We start from the raw sequence: 17,188 nt of genomic DNA on the forward strand, positions 1-17,188 counted from the left end.
CAGTCTTCCAGCAAGAATTATGTGAGTGTCTGTGCTTTGTAATTAGGCACATAAGCATCTTTTTCAGACCTAGGAATGGTATCAAACTAGAAAAGTCTGGAAAAGTGAATTGTAAAAATGTACAAGTTTAAACTAAAATATTATAAAGGGAAACAAGACTAACATTCCAGATATCTAACTTGTTTGAAATAGGTTAGCTCACTTAAAAAATTATTTTTAACAAATTCTATGCCCTCTTCTGCCAGAGTATTTGAGTGCTTTACTACATCTGACCTGGTTTAACAACAGAGTAGCAGCATGTGGGTGCCTCATTGGAAAGGAACTTTTTCCTACAAATGCAAGGGAATGATGGGGCTCCTCAGAGCGGGGCTAGCTATACTATCTGAAATCAGAGGCTCTTAAACAGCACAGGAGAACCAGCCTGAGGTGGTAAATGGCAGTTCTGCAGCCTAGCCAGCAGCACTCCTTTAAGCAGCCAGACATGGGAACGGCTGGAAGCCTGCCTGCAGTTTTTATTGGCAGTGCAATGAGTTGATCTCTCAAGCTGTAAGGAACATTGGATTGTCTCTTGTCACTGACTTCATACTATCAGGTGCCAACTGCCCCTGTAAGGTACAGGATTCCTTCAAGTCTGAAATCGGTGCAAGGAGTACAGTCCATAGTGCTAAGGCTAATCAGCTCTTGGGAAATGCTTCACCCCTGTGGAGCACGGCAGAGGAACCCTCACCTCAGAATGGTTTTACTTCTCCTTAAATTGGACTTCTGGCTCAGTGAAGAAGTTCCCAAACTGAAGGCTGCCTGGACTGTGAAGTTGGGAGCTGTCAGTATACCAGCAGTGGAATTAGCTGAGATTATAAAGTCTTTCTAATGAAACATCAAGAGCATGGGAGTCTCCGATCTATGGGGCTAGATACGGTCATAATCTTGTTTGAAGGAAACCTTCGTCCTCATAATAGAGATAGACAGGTTTCTCTCCTCAGGAAGCACGTCTGCTCATGTGAGTGCCTGGCACAAAGCTGGGGGTTTCTACATCGTTTTCTGATGAAACTACCTCTTTCCTCAGTTAGTGCTAGTGGCAGTACTGGAGTAAGTTAAATCCAAGAATTACAAAGTTTCTAGCTGTTCTGACTTCAAAACTGCGTAGCAGCTGCTAAGCAACACCTAAACTCAGTCTTGTGTTGAGCTGTTACATTGATTAAGTTCTCTTTAGGATCTGTGCTCATTTTTGAGAAAAGCACTGCAAATGATGTTTGAAAATGTGCTTTAAAGTGCTTTATTCTGAATTAATGTTAACACTTCCTGCTCTTTGCTTTTCCCAGCCTATTGACTTCGAGACCAACAGGATGTTTGTGCTTACTGTAGCTGCGGAAAATCAAGTGCCTTTGGCTAAGGGGATTCAGCATCCTCCTCAGTCAACAGCAACCGTGTCTATTACAGTCATCGATGTGAATGAGAGCCCATATTTTGTTCCAAACCCTAAGCTTATACGTCAAGAAGAAGGGCTACTACCTGGTAGCATGTTGACAACTTTCACTGCTCAGGACCCGGATCGTTACATGCAGCAAACCTCTCTGAGGTCTGTATAAACATTTTACAGTTATTTAATAATTAAAATGCAATAATTGTGTTATAGAATGGGTAAAGGAGCAAAGAGACTGTATATGAGATGACCGCATTTACTGTAGCACACAGCTATACCAGTATCTCCCATGTGGCTCTCTTCAAAGGGATCTTTGGCTGTAGGGAAGGTGACCTGACCAGCATTCATACATGCATAAACTGGGTCATCTTCTAATGCTGAGTCTCACTTCATCGAGGTAGAATGAAGTTATGCACCTGTGTTACGTGCCATCGCAGTAAATTCAGTCAGAGCAGGCACATGCTTGTGTGAACTAAGATCGTTTGCGATGTAAATTAACCAATAATTTTGATATGGCAGCAAAACCACATCAGGTTGTTGACCAGATTTTAAGGGTTTTATGCTCCAGCAATACAAAGTGCTGTTGTTGCCCATCTGTGAACTCTTGTACTGATAGCTATGATTGTAATTTGATCATAATTTGTGTAATGTGTAAAACTATGCTAAATGAGAAGAGTGAATACAATATGGAAATCTTGAAGCATATTTTCACGTACCTCGTTTAACACATGGTCATTGACCACAAAGCTAAAGCACAGTAAATAGCCTTGGGACAGAACTCGGGTTCCTAGCCTATCCAACAGCATTTTTAGGTCATGTGGAAGAAATTCCAGAACTAACTTTCTGTCTTTCCTTTCAATATCAAGGTTCTTACAATTATATTTTATCTTAATTTTGGCTAACTCTTGCTAGTATTTTGCTCATTTCTGGACATAACCATAATAGACATGATAGCATAAGGGCTTCAAGATATATACATTTTTAATGACTTAAGATGGTTTGCACTTGGTTAATGTCAAAGGGCAAACTGGTCAGACAAAAGGATGATTTTGAAAGACACTTCTCTTTCAAATTAAGATGAGAAGCATGCAGTAAAACTGGGGCCTCTAAAAAATTAAATAATATTGCAAGTGCCAGAATAACATGAGTTAGTGCTACTCTAACACTCTTCATCCATTGTTACTCTGATAAGATAAAAGTTGGTATGAACAGTTCTGTAGGTAGAGAAGAAGCAAGAGGGGTCCTTAATGAAGTACTTTAATTGACTCTGAATATTAATGTTATGTAGCTTATGGTAACTGAATGATTTAACTTGCATGACAGGGCTCTTCAAGAATCTAAATGTAGGACTGTTTTTAATGTATTCTCAAGAATTTTAGCAAGAAGGATAAATACATGGAAATTTGTGAAATATTGTCTCCAAATTCCAAATATAATTTAAAGAAACCAAAATACTAATACTGTCTTTGTTGTCAGTATTTACGTTGGCAGAAAAATAACACATCTTGTCATCAAATACACAGGTACTCAAAACTTTCAGATCCTGCAAACTGGCTGAAAATTGACCCTGTTAATGGGCAAATAACTACTACAGCTGTTTTGGACAGAGAGTCAATATATGTGCAAAACAATATGTACAATGCAACATTTCTTGCTTCTGATAATGGTATGTATCAACATTGTATTTGTTTTCAAAATGTTTTCTTCTTTGTAATTGTATGGTATTCAGTTTTACTGGCTCAGTAAAGAAAATGCTATTAGAATACATCCACTTGGAAGTCTTTGTTAGCGTCAGACTTTTTATGTTTCAGAGCTACTTGGGAAATGGGCTGAAAAATAATTCTATGTGACTGAAGAAAGGCACTGGTTTAGTTATAATACCTTAGTGCTACAGCACTGGAGAGGGAAAAGTGTCTTTTCATTGTCAGTTGGTTAATGACAATTAACAGTCTCTGCTCAGAAACAAATGCTTTGAGTTTGGCTGGAGTGCTGTCCTGTTGATAGCTGATACCAGCAAGATACGTGCAGTTAGGAATGTTCTTGCATTAGAGAGGAAAACTGAAGCACTGGGCTTATTTACTTTGGAAGCAAGACAAATGGTAAAATTTTGCGAACTGATACAGTATAACAGACATAGATCAACTACTTCTGTCCTTCTGGCTCTCTTCTGGAGAACAAAATCAAATGGAACTGGAAGGTTATGGGTGGTGGTGGAATAAGAACTATTGCTAATTACACTGAGAAATTCAGTGCCACATGTTCACATAAATGTGTGACTTTAGCAAGGTTTATGGAAGCATCACACATTCAATATGGATAGCAAGAATGTCTAGAAGTAGCATGCTGAAAGTCAGCATTAGAAAGAATTTAAATAGTGCACTGTAGTAAAGGATGATCATAAGTCTTCAAAGTTATAAAATCATTTATTCAGAGCATAAAATGCCTCCATTTTGCACCTTTTTCTCTGAAGCATTCAATGTGGACTGTGTCTGTAGAGGAACTGGTGGTCTAGTCAGTAAAGTCACTGAGTCCATGTTATGGGGATCTGCAGTTATTTCCTGATTCTTGTTAAGTAGGGCAGTTTTTCTGAGGACAGACTACATAAGAATTTGTGTGTTAGCAAGAGCAGTGACAGTGTTAGATTGGCTTGTAAAGACAGAATCCCCAAACTAAGTGAACACATTTACGTGGTAATTGAAAAGCGTTAGTACGATTTCAGTTAAGTAACTTCCCAACTGAAAACAGGCTCAATACCATTTTCTTTTCTTTAAGGAATCCCCCCGATGAGTGGAACTGGCACACTTCAGATACACCTGCTGGACATCAATGATAATGCCCCCCAAGTGAACCCGAAAGAAGCCACGACTTGTGAAACACTACAGCCTAATGCTATTAACATCACTGCTGTAGACCCCGACATAGATCCAAATGCAGGCCCCTTTGCCTTTGAGCTGCCTGACACACCTGCTAGCATTAAGAGGAATTGGACTATTGTGCGAATCAGTGGTAATTAACGTTCTAGAAGTCTTAATCATTTTAAAGCAACTCTTGCTTATTCTTTTCTGTATTTTACTTCTGTGTTATTTTCCAACATACATCAGTTTGGTCGATGTGAATAGGAAAGGACCTTACTGTAAGTAAGAACAAGAAGTTTTAAGAAACTAAAGATCTTCATAGTAATGAAGAAGTCAGTTATCCTGGGTGTCATATAGTGGGTTGAACAATTAATTTAATGGCTCAAGGATGAGCCATTTTTCCAGTACTGTTTTAAACCCATATGAGCAATACGTTACTTTTTAACCAGTGCCTTATTTTCACACACAGGTGATCATGCCCAGCTCTCTTTAAGGATCAGGTTCCTGGAGGCTGGTATCTATGATGTGCCCATAGTAATTACAGATTCTGGAAATCCACATGCATCCAGCACTTCCGTGCTGAAAGTGAAAGTTTGCCAATGTGACATAAACGGAGACTGCACTGACGTTGACCGGATTGTTGGCACAGGGCTGGGCACTGGTGCCATCATCGCAATTCTGCTTTGTATCATCATCCTGCTCAGTAAGTAGATAGATATCTTACTCCTAACTTTTTTTCTTTTGCAAGTACCATCTTAAGTTTTAGTCCCATGTACTTTGACAAAGACAGGGCGGTGATTAAAGGCTAAAGTCCAAGAGTTGTTGCTGCTTAGTTTAATGTCTTGGACAAGTATGAAAACTTTCTGATGGTAAAGGATTGGGAGTCTTTGACACAGATCGTAACTAGCACTTGCATGGCAGTTAAGCCCCACAGTGGATTTGTGAAAGAGGTTTTCCATCTATGCCCATGGGCACTTGTTATGCTGCATCACCAGTGACCAGGTTGAAGATGTGAGTATCCCCTAGACCATCTGGTCTCTCTTGTGGTTCTGGAAACATGTGATTTGATGCCACCCACAGCAGGTAATGGTGCCTTTAGGGAGTGCTCTGGTGTTACTACTGTTGTGCTTCAGATTAATATAAGTAGGCTATTTGATGATTTTGGAAAGTAATATATCATAGCCCTTCATCTAAGGCCTGACAAGCAGGCAGCCATGCAGGAACAGAGATGTGTGTGTGTTTAAGTATTACATAAAGCTGTGCTAGTATTTTATTTTTGTGTCAAGTTCATTCAATAGGGGCAATGACTAAACATCATGACTAAGTGTTTGTCGAGTATAGTAAATTAGATGCTAGCTCTCCTACACATTATGGTTAACTGATTTCTGATTGTGGTGGAACACAAGAAGGGGATTAATCTGTTCAGAGTATGCTGAGATCCAGTCTAGAACATACAAAATGATGGAAAGGGGTAATTGGAAAAAAAAAAAAAAAAGGGAGTATTTGAGCCTGCCTAAGCCCATGACTGTACACAAGTGCAGTACAATTATTTTCCTGATACAAAATACTCTTAAAATGTTAGATATTGAATTAACAGAGCCTTATTGAAACTATCAAATCATTTAAGATATTCTTCATGTATTGACATTCTAGATACGTTGGAACTTCTTTCCATTAAGATGATTGTAATTGGAAACATGCCTATTGTATTAGAAATTCATTTACTCACGTTTATCCTGGTTTGTTTCTCTTTTGTTTTTCTTTAACAAGCTCTAGTTTGTAAACAGTGTAACTTTAAATTGTTAAGATTAAAGATTAACAATATATGGTTATAAATGCCACTGTATTTTCCTCAGTCTAGATTCATCTTCCTTCTAAACATGAATCTAGACTTAGACAACAATATGGTCTGTTCTCTGATCTGCTGAGTTGCATGCCAAAATGGCCTAAGCTTGGCAATGTTCAAACATCAAAGCTACTTAAACTGTCTGAATTGCTATACATTCTTGGGACATAGCAGAAAAAAATATAAATAATATAGTTTTTCAGAATTCTTGCCACTACTGGAGAAGATTCCCTTCTGAAGCCACTGGTTTATGAAGCTTGACCTTTCTTTCTTCTTTTCATTACAAGTTTATTTTGCAGATGTGGGATAGATTTGTGACTTACGACCTTGAATATGTGATTGATTTCCAAATCAAATTGCCTCTAGTAGCCTGAGTTTAAACTTCTTTTGCTTAAGCTGCCTTCTATGATTTTTTCTTTTTAATTTAAAAGAACCAAGCACATCCAGAACAGTTAAAACCAACTTTCTTGGCTTTTTTCTTTTTTTTTTTCCCTTGTTTTCTTCTTTTCCTTTTTCTCTCTTTTTTTTTTCTTTTCATATTTTTTGTTCTATTTTTTCTCTTTTTCTGTTTTTTCTCTTTATTTCCTTTTTTCTTTCTTTTATTTTCCTTTTTTTTTTTTTTTTTTTTTTTAAAAAATCTTGGTGTTAAATATGTACAATTTCCCATGGCTTTACTTCAGAATCAAAATGTGGTTTTGTCTTCTCTTTTTGCAATGTAGTTTTAGTTTTAATGTTCGTGGTATGGATGAAACGCCGTGATAAAGAACGTCAGGCAAAGCAGCTCTTGATTGATCCAGAAGATGATGTGAGGGACAACATTCTGAAATACGATGAAGAAGGTGGTGGAGAAGAAGATCAGGTGAGGAATGATTAATGGTTTGCACTTTACTCTGCACTTTATTTTTTTTCCAATGACACGTTACGATAGGTAGGTAATTATTGCATTAAATACTGAAGGCGCTGAGTAATATTTTAAAAACCTGAAATATAACGTTGCTTTCTCCTTGGGTTTTTTTTTTGCAATTCCAGAAAGACCAATTGCTTGCCTTTTGGATGAGATATAAAACCAGTATCTGGTCCACTTGCAGTGGCAGCATTTTGTCCATATTCTAACTAAGGCTGTTGTATTTAAATGAAAATTAATTTTCACTCTCATTGCAGTTTGTAAAACTTCTTCACTCCTTGTCTGAGATCCTGTTGTACATAATCACCAGTGCAGAGTGCCTAATATAGTCTATTCCAAATATGACCTTTTTTTTAGTGGTGGCTGGATGCCTTTCTAGGTACATAGTAATGTTGGCTATTGACAGATTGGCCACTACAGGGATTTCAGCTTGGAAACTATTTATGTTACAAGTAGCTGTCAGGGCACATCTGTGTTCATTCAAATACCTTCCCAGGCAGGTGCCATATGCATTTACTCTCATGTCACCTCTGGTTGAACCAGTGCTGATAAGTCAGAGGACTAGGAGTGATGTGTATATGCTAAGAATAGCTTGTGTTTCCCTCTCTCTCCAAGTCAGTGAATTTCCAAGCAGTGTGATTTCCTTCCTTCAGAGGAGGTTTATTAAGTGCTTTATGGACGTGACAAACACTAGACTTATGCACATTATTAGTGGTAGAATTGTAATAATTATGAAGGGAATAGTGCATATAATAGAGCCTAGGAAATTTTCCAGTAAAAAGCCTTGAAAAATTTAGTGTAATTCTTCCACATGTCCCCAGTCACAGTCATCTGGCACTTGAGTTGTCTGAAAAGTGTCTCCCTTCACTGGTACAGACATTTATAGCTTCCCTCTGCTTGTTTGTTTGTCTGAAATTTGTGTTCCTGTTAGTAATTTCCGTGCTTCCTACATTTCCCCAAGTACCGTTCTACTTCCTGGCATTTCTGCGTAACTCTTTTTAAGCAATTTACAAAGGAAACTTCAGTTTATGCAGTTATGGAAAATTGCTGATGTTACTGAATAAATTGATGACAACCCTTTGAGTCTATGTATGTATTCCAGTTGTTTGTAGACAGATAGTTTGAATACAAGAATTGCATCCTGTTTGTACATCTGTTATTGCATCAAGAGTTACATGCTTAAAAAAATATCAAGGAATCTCAGTCCTGTGAGAACTAATTTTCCAGTTCACATATCCCCAGCTCTTCACCCACAATTCTCTGGAGGATCTGTTTAGCAATTTTCATGTGGGTTTTTTTAATTATTATTATTATTTTTAATTGTTGTCCACACAACCCTCAGGACAGAGTCAGTGAAGTTCTCAGAGCATGTACTGTTCATTGGGAAATCGTAAGTGATGCTAGAGTAGTATTGGGAGAGGTTGAGCTGCAGATCAGAAACTGTAAGCATAGTTGTAACGGTACAATGAGAGTAAAATACTAAATAGTTTATAAATGGTACTGAAGTCACTTCTGTCCAGCTTGTACTGTGCTCCTCTCCTGTGAAAGTGCTCTCTTTGTGAGAGGTGTAGTCAGGGTAGTACAGCAGGAGGTAACATTGTGTGAGTGCCATAAAGATTAGCAGGATGTAAACCATCCATAAGTGCAGCCTTTCACCAGCAGTGAATGAGTGTAGCGTATCCAATGAAAGGAAAAACTCTCAGTGGGTGAAGTAGCAGTAGAATGGTAAGAAATGTGAAATTAGGGTCATTTCCTCTTACAGTGAGCAGAGGAAGCACCTAGACATGGTGAGGTTTAAGGGCTTTGTAGAAACTTGAATGATTTTTAGCCACAAATCCCCTGTTTGATTTCTTAAGACAAATTGTAAGGCTGCTATTGCAAATTAATTATCTGAGCTGCCAGCAACATAGTGCAGGTACTCTGGTCCCTTTCCTGATCCAGTCAGCAGTAGACCATAGTGTCTGAGGATCTAAAGGGTCTTTATACATTCCAAACATAACAAACATTGCAGGAAGAGAAAATAAAAGCTTATACAAAGTATAGCAAGTTTTTATAACCATTTCTATGGCGAGAGTTTTAGACTACTGTGTAGGCAAAAAGGGAGTAGGTAGATTCTCCCACAGCTCCAAAGTTAAGAATTTGTTGCTGTCCAAAATGGCTGAAAAGAGAGCAGAAACCTTTCATGTAGGCACTTAATTTTCTATCTACAATGGATAATGAAAATAAGTTCTGTCTTGCTTTTCAGGGAGATGATTTTACTTTATGTTGGTCTGATGTTTTGTAAAATCTAGTTTCCACTGATGCTTAGCTAGATGATAATAGTTCCTGGGTTCATTTCTTCTTGGTTTCTTCCTTGCCCCCTCACCTCCTGTGCCTGGGGGAAAGAGGGAAGATTGTATTTGCTTGGGTTATATTTGGTCTTGCATGCATTTTATGTGAGATTTAAGAACTTGGAATTCTAAGCTTCTGAAATGTCCCAGCAAGTTCTTTACAAGTAGTCATCTCATTTTTGCAAACAGCGGCTTAGCAAAGTCCTGTACGGGCAAAGCTGTGTGCAGAACATCGTGGGCAAAAGGCATTGGCCATAAAGGTCTTTAGATTTTTGTCAAAGTTAAAGTAAGCATTAAAGTGTCGAAGTTGAAGTGTTCTAAAAAAGTATGAGACTGTTATCATAAATCTGTTTTCAGAATGAGGCCTCATAGGATAAAACTGACACTGTTTTATTAAAATCAAGAAAAATTATTTCATGTCAACCTTGCATGCACAAGTCATCAGCAAATGACAGAGGAAAATACATCAATATTAACTTTTTATGGTGCACTCTCCGCAAAACCGCCAGGATTGATTGAACAAGCAGTTTTAGTAGAAGGCAGTGTACAAGGTGACTCAGAAACACAGAACCAGCCATCCCAAGGTGCATCTCATGCAGCAAAATAGAAGAGAATGCTCAAAGCTTCATGTGAATCTCAGTGAAAACAGGATTTTAGAAGCTTCAGATATTTTCATAATCTGTACCTTTTAAAATTACTTACTTCAATTTATAACAAGCAAATTACTTAGACCTTTTTACAATCATCTGCTTTTCGGGGTGAATACTTAGAAGGTTTACCCTGTTTGGCCTCATATATGTCTTGTTTATCCCAGATGTTTCAGTGACTTGAAAACATGGCTGGCAGGGTTTGAAGGGCTAGAACTTAGGATTCTTTACAATCTGAACCAAACTACTTTTAGACTTGTGGTTTTGTTTTTGGAGTAGTTTATTTATTTAAGAGGGTTTGTTTATTTATTTATTTGGAAGCTATGCAGTTGCATTTCTTAGCTGTCACAGCAGACCCAGAAACTCCTAAAGCATGCTTAGCTTGTTCCTTTCAAACTCTTTGTACATTCCATCAGAGTAATGTCTCCTGCAACAAATTTGGTGAGTTCCGAATTCCAGCTAGTTCCTCTGAGTCATAGCAGCTGTCAGCAACAAGGTGGGATTCCTGCTTGGTGCTTGGCGTTTTTTTGTTTTGTTTTGTTGTTGTGTTTTTCTTTTTTTTCCTCCTGTGCTAGCATTTCCAAGGAATTATGATGTGAAGTCTGTCATAGAAGAACAGTTTATTCCATTGTGAAGGTCTCCTGTTAATCCCATCTGAGACCATCCTGGCCTGCTTTGTTCACTCTGCTAGACTGGCTGCTTGTAAAGAAAATTAAGGTTTTTGAATGATTCATAGTCTTCCTCTAGCCTGACATGAGGTACACAGGGTCATGTGATCTCCACAGCAGCTGAGAAAAACACTTTTAATTCCCTAAGCCAGAAAAGCTCTTGAGTTGTGGGTCATAACTGAAGTCAATCTGCCCCCCACTGAAGAGCGTTGTGAACACCGGGAATGTTCTGGACTCTTTTCACCTGAACTTTTGTTTTTCAGAAATTGGGCTGAAAAACTGGCTCTGAAAGCTGTATAGCACTCTGGTTGTCCAGGCAGAAACACTTTTTCCAGGTATCAGGAAAGATCACCGTACTAGCAGAAGCTGGGGACAGGAGAGGAAGGAGAGAGGGCAGAGGTATTCCAGATAGCATGTCTGTGATTCTTCTCAGGATTTTGTTTAAGAATTTGGCTACCTGACTTACAGGGGCTGGGCCATGAGAGGTTTTAAGTCAGCATCATTCCACAGAAGTCAATGAGACTGGTTTAGTTACTAGCTTGGGAAGAGGGTAGATGTTGTGGAATTCTTTTGTTTGCTTTGGGACTTCTTAAAATTCCACCTGCAAGTTTAACCCAGCAGTTCTGGGAGGATGACACACTACAGTTTGCTATATTCTAAAATAGATGTACCTAGTTTAATTACAAATTATGAAGCTGGTGGTGACTGTCTCGATTATTAATGAACCGCATGATCTAGAGCTTGTAGTTCTTTAGTGGACGGGAGGTACGAGATACAAATGATGGATATTCTTCCCTGACATGATGTGCTCCTAACTTGTAGCACTATTCTCAGTTCAAAATACCAAAACCTCATGTTGGCTGAGTGTTAAAACATTTAGCACGTGTTTGCAGCACAGTTCACACGCATAGCAGATCACAGCCCATAAGCATCACTAATTCGTTTTTATCGCATATCTCAGGCTATTCGTGTGATTTACAGCAAGGCAGTGAGTGCTCAACTGGGATACATGCAGCATATGTCAGCCTGATAACTGTGATATGGTTTTTTTTTTCCATTGAACTGCTTTTGTATACATCTCATTGCAGATGATCTTCTCATCTCCTTTGAGCCCACTTCTGTAGTGTATTCTGAATTTTAGTAGTACATGCTCACTCAGGTGGTCCAGTTGAAGCAAGTTGCCCAAGGAAGTGGGTGGTATTCTTCAAAAGTATTGCACATCAGCTCTTTTGAACCTGTATTTTAATATTGCTCTCAGATTTCTTCAGCACCAGACTTTCTAATGCAATTATTTTACTCCTATTCAAAGTATTATTCTTTGTAGCGATTCTGCTTGTTCCTTTGTACATCACCTTTTCTTACAAGCATATTCATACATTAGTCAATAGCTTGCATTTGTCATGTTTTTATTACGCATTTATATAAAGACAAAAAAAGTAGAATTTATTTTAAAGATTATAATAGCATTAAAAATAAAAGTAATGGTTTATTTTTTTATGTGTACAGGATCTAAATTTGAATTCTAAGCAGAAATTGTTCCTTTGTAGAAGGGGTAGCTTTGTTCCACCATTTGTGTGTCGTTGATAAAAATTAATTGCGTAATCCTTTGAAATTTTTTTTATTATTATCATAAGTTTCTGTATGCCTACATCTTAACATTGCACTGGTCTTGTGTGCTGTTCATAACCTCGGTTAGAAACATGACAGTGGTCCTTACCTACTTGATGATCTTTATAAATCCACTTGATTATTTTTTATTTTCACCAGCCTATCTGAATGTTATTCTGATCACTTACTCTCACTTTCTAACTGTTATTTTGCATTGCATTATTGAATGAAATAATGAATGAAATAATTATTGCTAAGATATTCCTAGGAATATACAATATGATAATTAGAAGGTAGTTATTTTGGATATTGTGTTTGTTTACTAAGACATTAACTTCATTTTTTTTGTATGAGTGACTCGTGCAGTGCTCCTGTGGAGGAATTACTGTCATTCCATGGTGAATCTTTATCTTATCGTCCAAAAAGTAATGTTTCCATAATTCCATTACAAAATTGTGTTGTGTTTTATTTTATCCTATCTAGAACTGATGCATGTTACTGTGTTTTATCGGCAGCTGGAGTTTAACCTTTTTATTATTAAAAAAGATAAGCTAGCTTCTTGGTTATCTTAAAAATTATTAACTTGTAATACTCCAGATGCATCTATCATAAAAAAATGGGAAAAGTAATATGGCAGAAAGTAATCAAAAAGTGAGTGGCAAAGAAAGAGTGACTGTTAGCGCAGGCATTTTAACCTGCAGCCTACATCTAGTCAGTCCTCTGTGCTTTGCCTTTTTTGGAGTCTCATTATTTCAGCAGATACAGGATTTAGGGCAAGTTGGAACATTTTGCAGAACTTGAACAATATTTTATGTGCAAATTTCTCATAGCTTTTAGGGTGATGTTTAGTGGGTTTGGGGGTAGAATGGTAAGAAGTTAGCAGGATTGTTTTTCACTTCAGTTTTTGCTGTTTTTAGAAGACCTTGGCAGATGGGAACAGTCAGCTGTGTAAAATATTTCTTCCCTTGCTTCCCCATCCCATTTCTCTATTGGAGTTGACATTAATTGTCTTTGGAACACAAAGGCAAAGCAGAACATGTGTTTTATCCATAGGTCCATCGTCATAGTTTGCTCTGTTCTCTTAAGCTAACAAAAAAATTGAGCACCATCCTGTAAAAGGGGTGGGTGAAATACGAACTTCTGCCAATGCTGCTTTCAGTGCAGCTGATTTTGTTCAGTGAATGACACTTCCAGCTCTCACCATCAAATTAAGTGATCTTGTGACAATTAAATTGATTATTTCTTGCACGGGGATAGATTCAAACTTTCATATTCCTTTGCAAAGGCTACATCCTTTGAAAATGAGAAACAATTATAGTGCTTTTGTTATATTACTCATCTGTCCAGGCCTATATTCATACATTGCCAAAGCTTTAGTTCTGTACAAAGTAAAAAAAAACCAAGTCATTCCAAAAAGTGTATGACACAGTCTAATGAATGGCCATGAAATATGATGAGAGCTCTGAGATAACAGAGAAACCTGATTCATAAATCGTTAATGAATACGTCACTCAGGTCGCGTGTACTATGTGTCAGTGTTATTGAAAACACTCGTGGAAAGCTCAGTTGAGATATAATTCCAATATTTTCAGAGTTTTCCTATGTGGAGCAGTCAGTCCTGTATATGTGTAGCAAATTATACTTCTACTGAGCTGTGGTTTGAGTCTGCTGTTCACAGTTGTGCTCTATAATACTCCAGTATGTGTTCATATAAGGCAAGTCCAGTTACTGTAAGGTTTTTTTACTTTATTCAGCTTTTGCCAAGAACTTAAGTACATCTTCTAAAATGCAAACACAACCAGAACAGCTAATCCAGTGGGGGGGTGAGGGGGGTGTTAGCTTTATAAAACCAGAAGCTTCCTAGAAACTCTTATTTCCTGGCCTGTTGCCTCAGGTTTGGTGGTTGTTTTTTGGTGTTTTTTTTTTCAGTGATTGTAGAATCTGGTAACTGTCAGTCAGAAAGCAAGGTACTTTTTTAAAGAAATCTCTCCTACTGCTGTAACTGCTGACTGCTGTATGAGAGATTATTACTTAAGTGCTGCTAAATGAATAGCTGCCTTGCACAAGAGGAAGTTGTTTAAGGGAAGAGATTTTGAAGGCTGCATTATCTTGTTTCTCTGTAAATCAACAATTACTGTGAAATATAAAATGGCAGTTTCTTCTCTTCTGGATGTTTCTTCTGTTCAAGTTGAGATACTTGCACTATGCTTCCAACTACTCTGTAGATGTTCTTAAAGAAGTGCTTTGGGGGATTTTGGACCCTTCTGCCTCCACATCTGTTCAGGTGATTAATTTGTACGGCTTGGGTAGCTGTTTCTGACATTTAGCACTGTCTCACTGGGATCTCACGTTTCAGGAATGTGAGGTGGGAACTAGTAGTGGTCTCAGTCTTTGCTTAAAGCTGTCTAGAAGTAAGCGAATAGCTAATAAAGTCAGTATAATCAGCTTGGAGGAGGTTGGTGCTGTTTTGTGGGGGGTTTTTTTGGATTATTTAATTTCACAAGATGCAAATTCTGATAAAATGTCCTTTTAGTACATCATGACTTTATTTTTTCTTAAAAGCAAATCAAAAGCAGAACTTTTTCTGCTTCAATGCAGATGTCAGGGCTTTTTTTGGTAAGACCAAATAGTGATGCCAGAACCAGAGACAGAGAAGTACTGGTGGTTACATAAAGAAAAGTATAGAATAAAGCATTAAAGTTGTCATCTCTTCAACCACCAGTTATCTAAAAAGTAGCTGTACGGTCTCATCCAGTGAAATCAGATCCTTTTATAAACCAGGGGAAAGACAAGAGATCATTCAGCTCGCTTCACTTAGGTCCCTGTACTAGAATGGGGCATTTCTGTTTCCCTGTTGACTGCAGGCTTGGACAATCAGACTAATTTAAATTTTTGGTTTCTAAAGGCCTGAGTTTTTGTTAAATGCAAAATGAGGGTAAACTAATATGTTTTAGCAACCTTCCAGTAGAGAAGAACTAATGCTAAGTTCTCCCTTCCATCAGCAATCTAAACTTGTCGAGAAGTTTGAGAAAACTCAAACCCTTTGTTTGGATTTGCTTAAATCCAAATTGAAGGAAGAGAAAGAGGTATTTGTTCTGAAATTGCTGGAGTTAGGGCTAAACAGTGTAAATAAATAAATCTGTCAAAAAATGGCAGCCATGTGAATTAGATACTCAGAGCTTTTGTTCAAGTACATTTTGAATTGAGGGCTTAATCTTATTCCTTGTTAGTCCCTCAGCAGGTTGTAATTATGAACAGGTTAAATGGAAAACAACTGGAGCAGAGACAATACTTTGTTGACTTGTGGTCCTGAAACGAGAGAGTAAAAATAATTACCCAGAGTGTTGCTCCAAGCTGGCTATCCTAACCTACCCCAGCATGTCTTGTTCTCTCTCTGATGTGCCATAGTTTTCCATTTAGTTGTCACTTTTGCAGTTAACTATCATAACGTACTCTGCTTAGACTAACTGTAAAGTGTGTTCAGGAACTTCAGGTAATTACATTAAAAGGTAATAACATTAAAAGTTTTCCTGTTTTTCTAGCTGTGAATGCAGTATTGAGTGAAGAGACAGAATTTCAGCAGCACTGAACAGCTTATACCCTGGCTCTTTAGAACATTTTTCTTTCTTTTACTTTACATGAATTGAGTAGACTTGACTTTAGACAGAATGTTGAAGCAGGTGGCGTTGTTTCATGATGCTGTGTTTGTACGGCACTGAGCCAGTTTGGGGAGATGTTGGATGACTTGCCATACCTGACTGATGTACAGTTACTATTGATTTTAATGATAAGAGAGATTTGAGAGTCTGGTGTAATAAACACAATGTATCTTTTCTTCCTGTCCAGACACTAATAGACCTGCAAAATAAATTTTGCCTGATAGAAGGCTAGATGGCAGTGTCATAAATTATCCTAGAAAATAAACCAAAGTGGGGGTCCACATCAGGAAACATTCTGCATTGCTGTTGCCTTGCAGATGGCAATCTTCACTGTCTTTGTTCCTGTAGAGCCTGGAGGTGACTCAAACTGTACATACTCAAAAGCGGATGGCCTTAGATGAGAAGACATTAGGGTGACTGACTTGATTCATATTGCATTTCTATATGACCACTAATCAGAAACAAGTGTATGCATATGCGAGCGGGTGGAAAAAACATTTATCTTTATAAAAATTTAATGACCAGAGAGGTTTTCCTGGATTTAATACCTTGTTATTTAACTAACCATACCTATTTGAATTCCTCTATAATGAAATGCTTAGTTATAAAAGAAAAAAGATACTTTTTATTTCTGCCTGTTGATGGTTTTTACCTTCATCTTTCGGGTGGATATGAAAAGCGCTCTCGTGTTACATATTTATAAATTCTAAAAAGTACATCCTTCTCTGTTTAATAGGATTTTCTGATAGCACTTCTCTAAACTACCTTGATTTATTTTATGTAATATAAAGGGAAAGGATAAAACATTCTGTTCTGTTTACTTTTCTCCAGTGCATACTGCTTCATGGAGATCACTTATTTTTCTGTTTGGTACATGAAGAACCGAAGGGTAGAAGTTACAACTCTGCCCCAAGGAATTTGTAATCTAATTAAAGCATATGAAACTGCATTCTCAGATCTCAGTGGAGCTGTTCCACCTTTTTTGACTGTATGTTTGTGTGCAGTCAGCTGTGGACCCAAGTAACAAATTAGAAGGTGTAGTGGATTTTGACAGTCAGTTACAGTTCTTCCAACAAACTACCTTCACTGCTGTCAGACCCCTCCTCCTGTTGAAAAATCTGGTTTGGGGGTCACAGGAGGTAATACTCTCAAAAAGAACCTACCTCCTGTGACAGCAGAAGTAAACGCTTTCCTTCCCTTAGCAGACAGTTAGGAATCGAAGAAAAAGTAATTGTCTGCACAGCCAGATTT

At 37.8% G+C, this 17,188-nt stretch overlaps 1 protein-coding gene across 1 annotated transcript in view; it reads left to right on the forward strand.

The window, feature by feature from the left end:
- Positions 1–17,188, forward strand: part of CDH2 (cadherin 2) — a gene marked incomplete at both ends in the record, with an annotated part of 114,749 nt that overhangs the window by 88,921 nt on the left and 8,640 nt on the right. Inside the window, 5 exons of the mRNA XM_080339082.1 lie at positions 1,320–1,576; positions 2,944–3,086; positions 4,193–4,426; positions 4,745–4,978; positions 6,841–6,980. Of these exons, the coding sequence (XP_080195208.1) occupies positions 1,320–1,576; positions 2,944–3,086; positions 4,193–4,426; positions 4,745–4,978; positions 6,841–6,980 (1,008 nt within the window). The remainder of the gene's footprint in view (positions 1–1,319; positions 1,577–2,943; positions 3,087–4,192; positions 4,427–4,744; positions 4,979–6,840; positions 6,981–17,188) is intronic.

This window comes from Nesoenas mayeri, assembly GCF_963082525.1.
Source record: "Nesoenas mayeri genome assembly, chromosome: 2".
Classification (NCBI taxonomy): Eukaryota; Metazoa; Chordata; class Aves; order Columbiformes; family Columbidae; genus Nesoenas; species Nesoenas mayeri.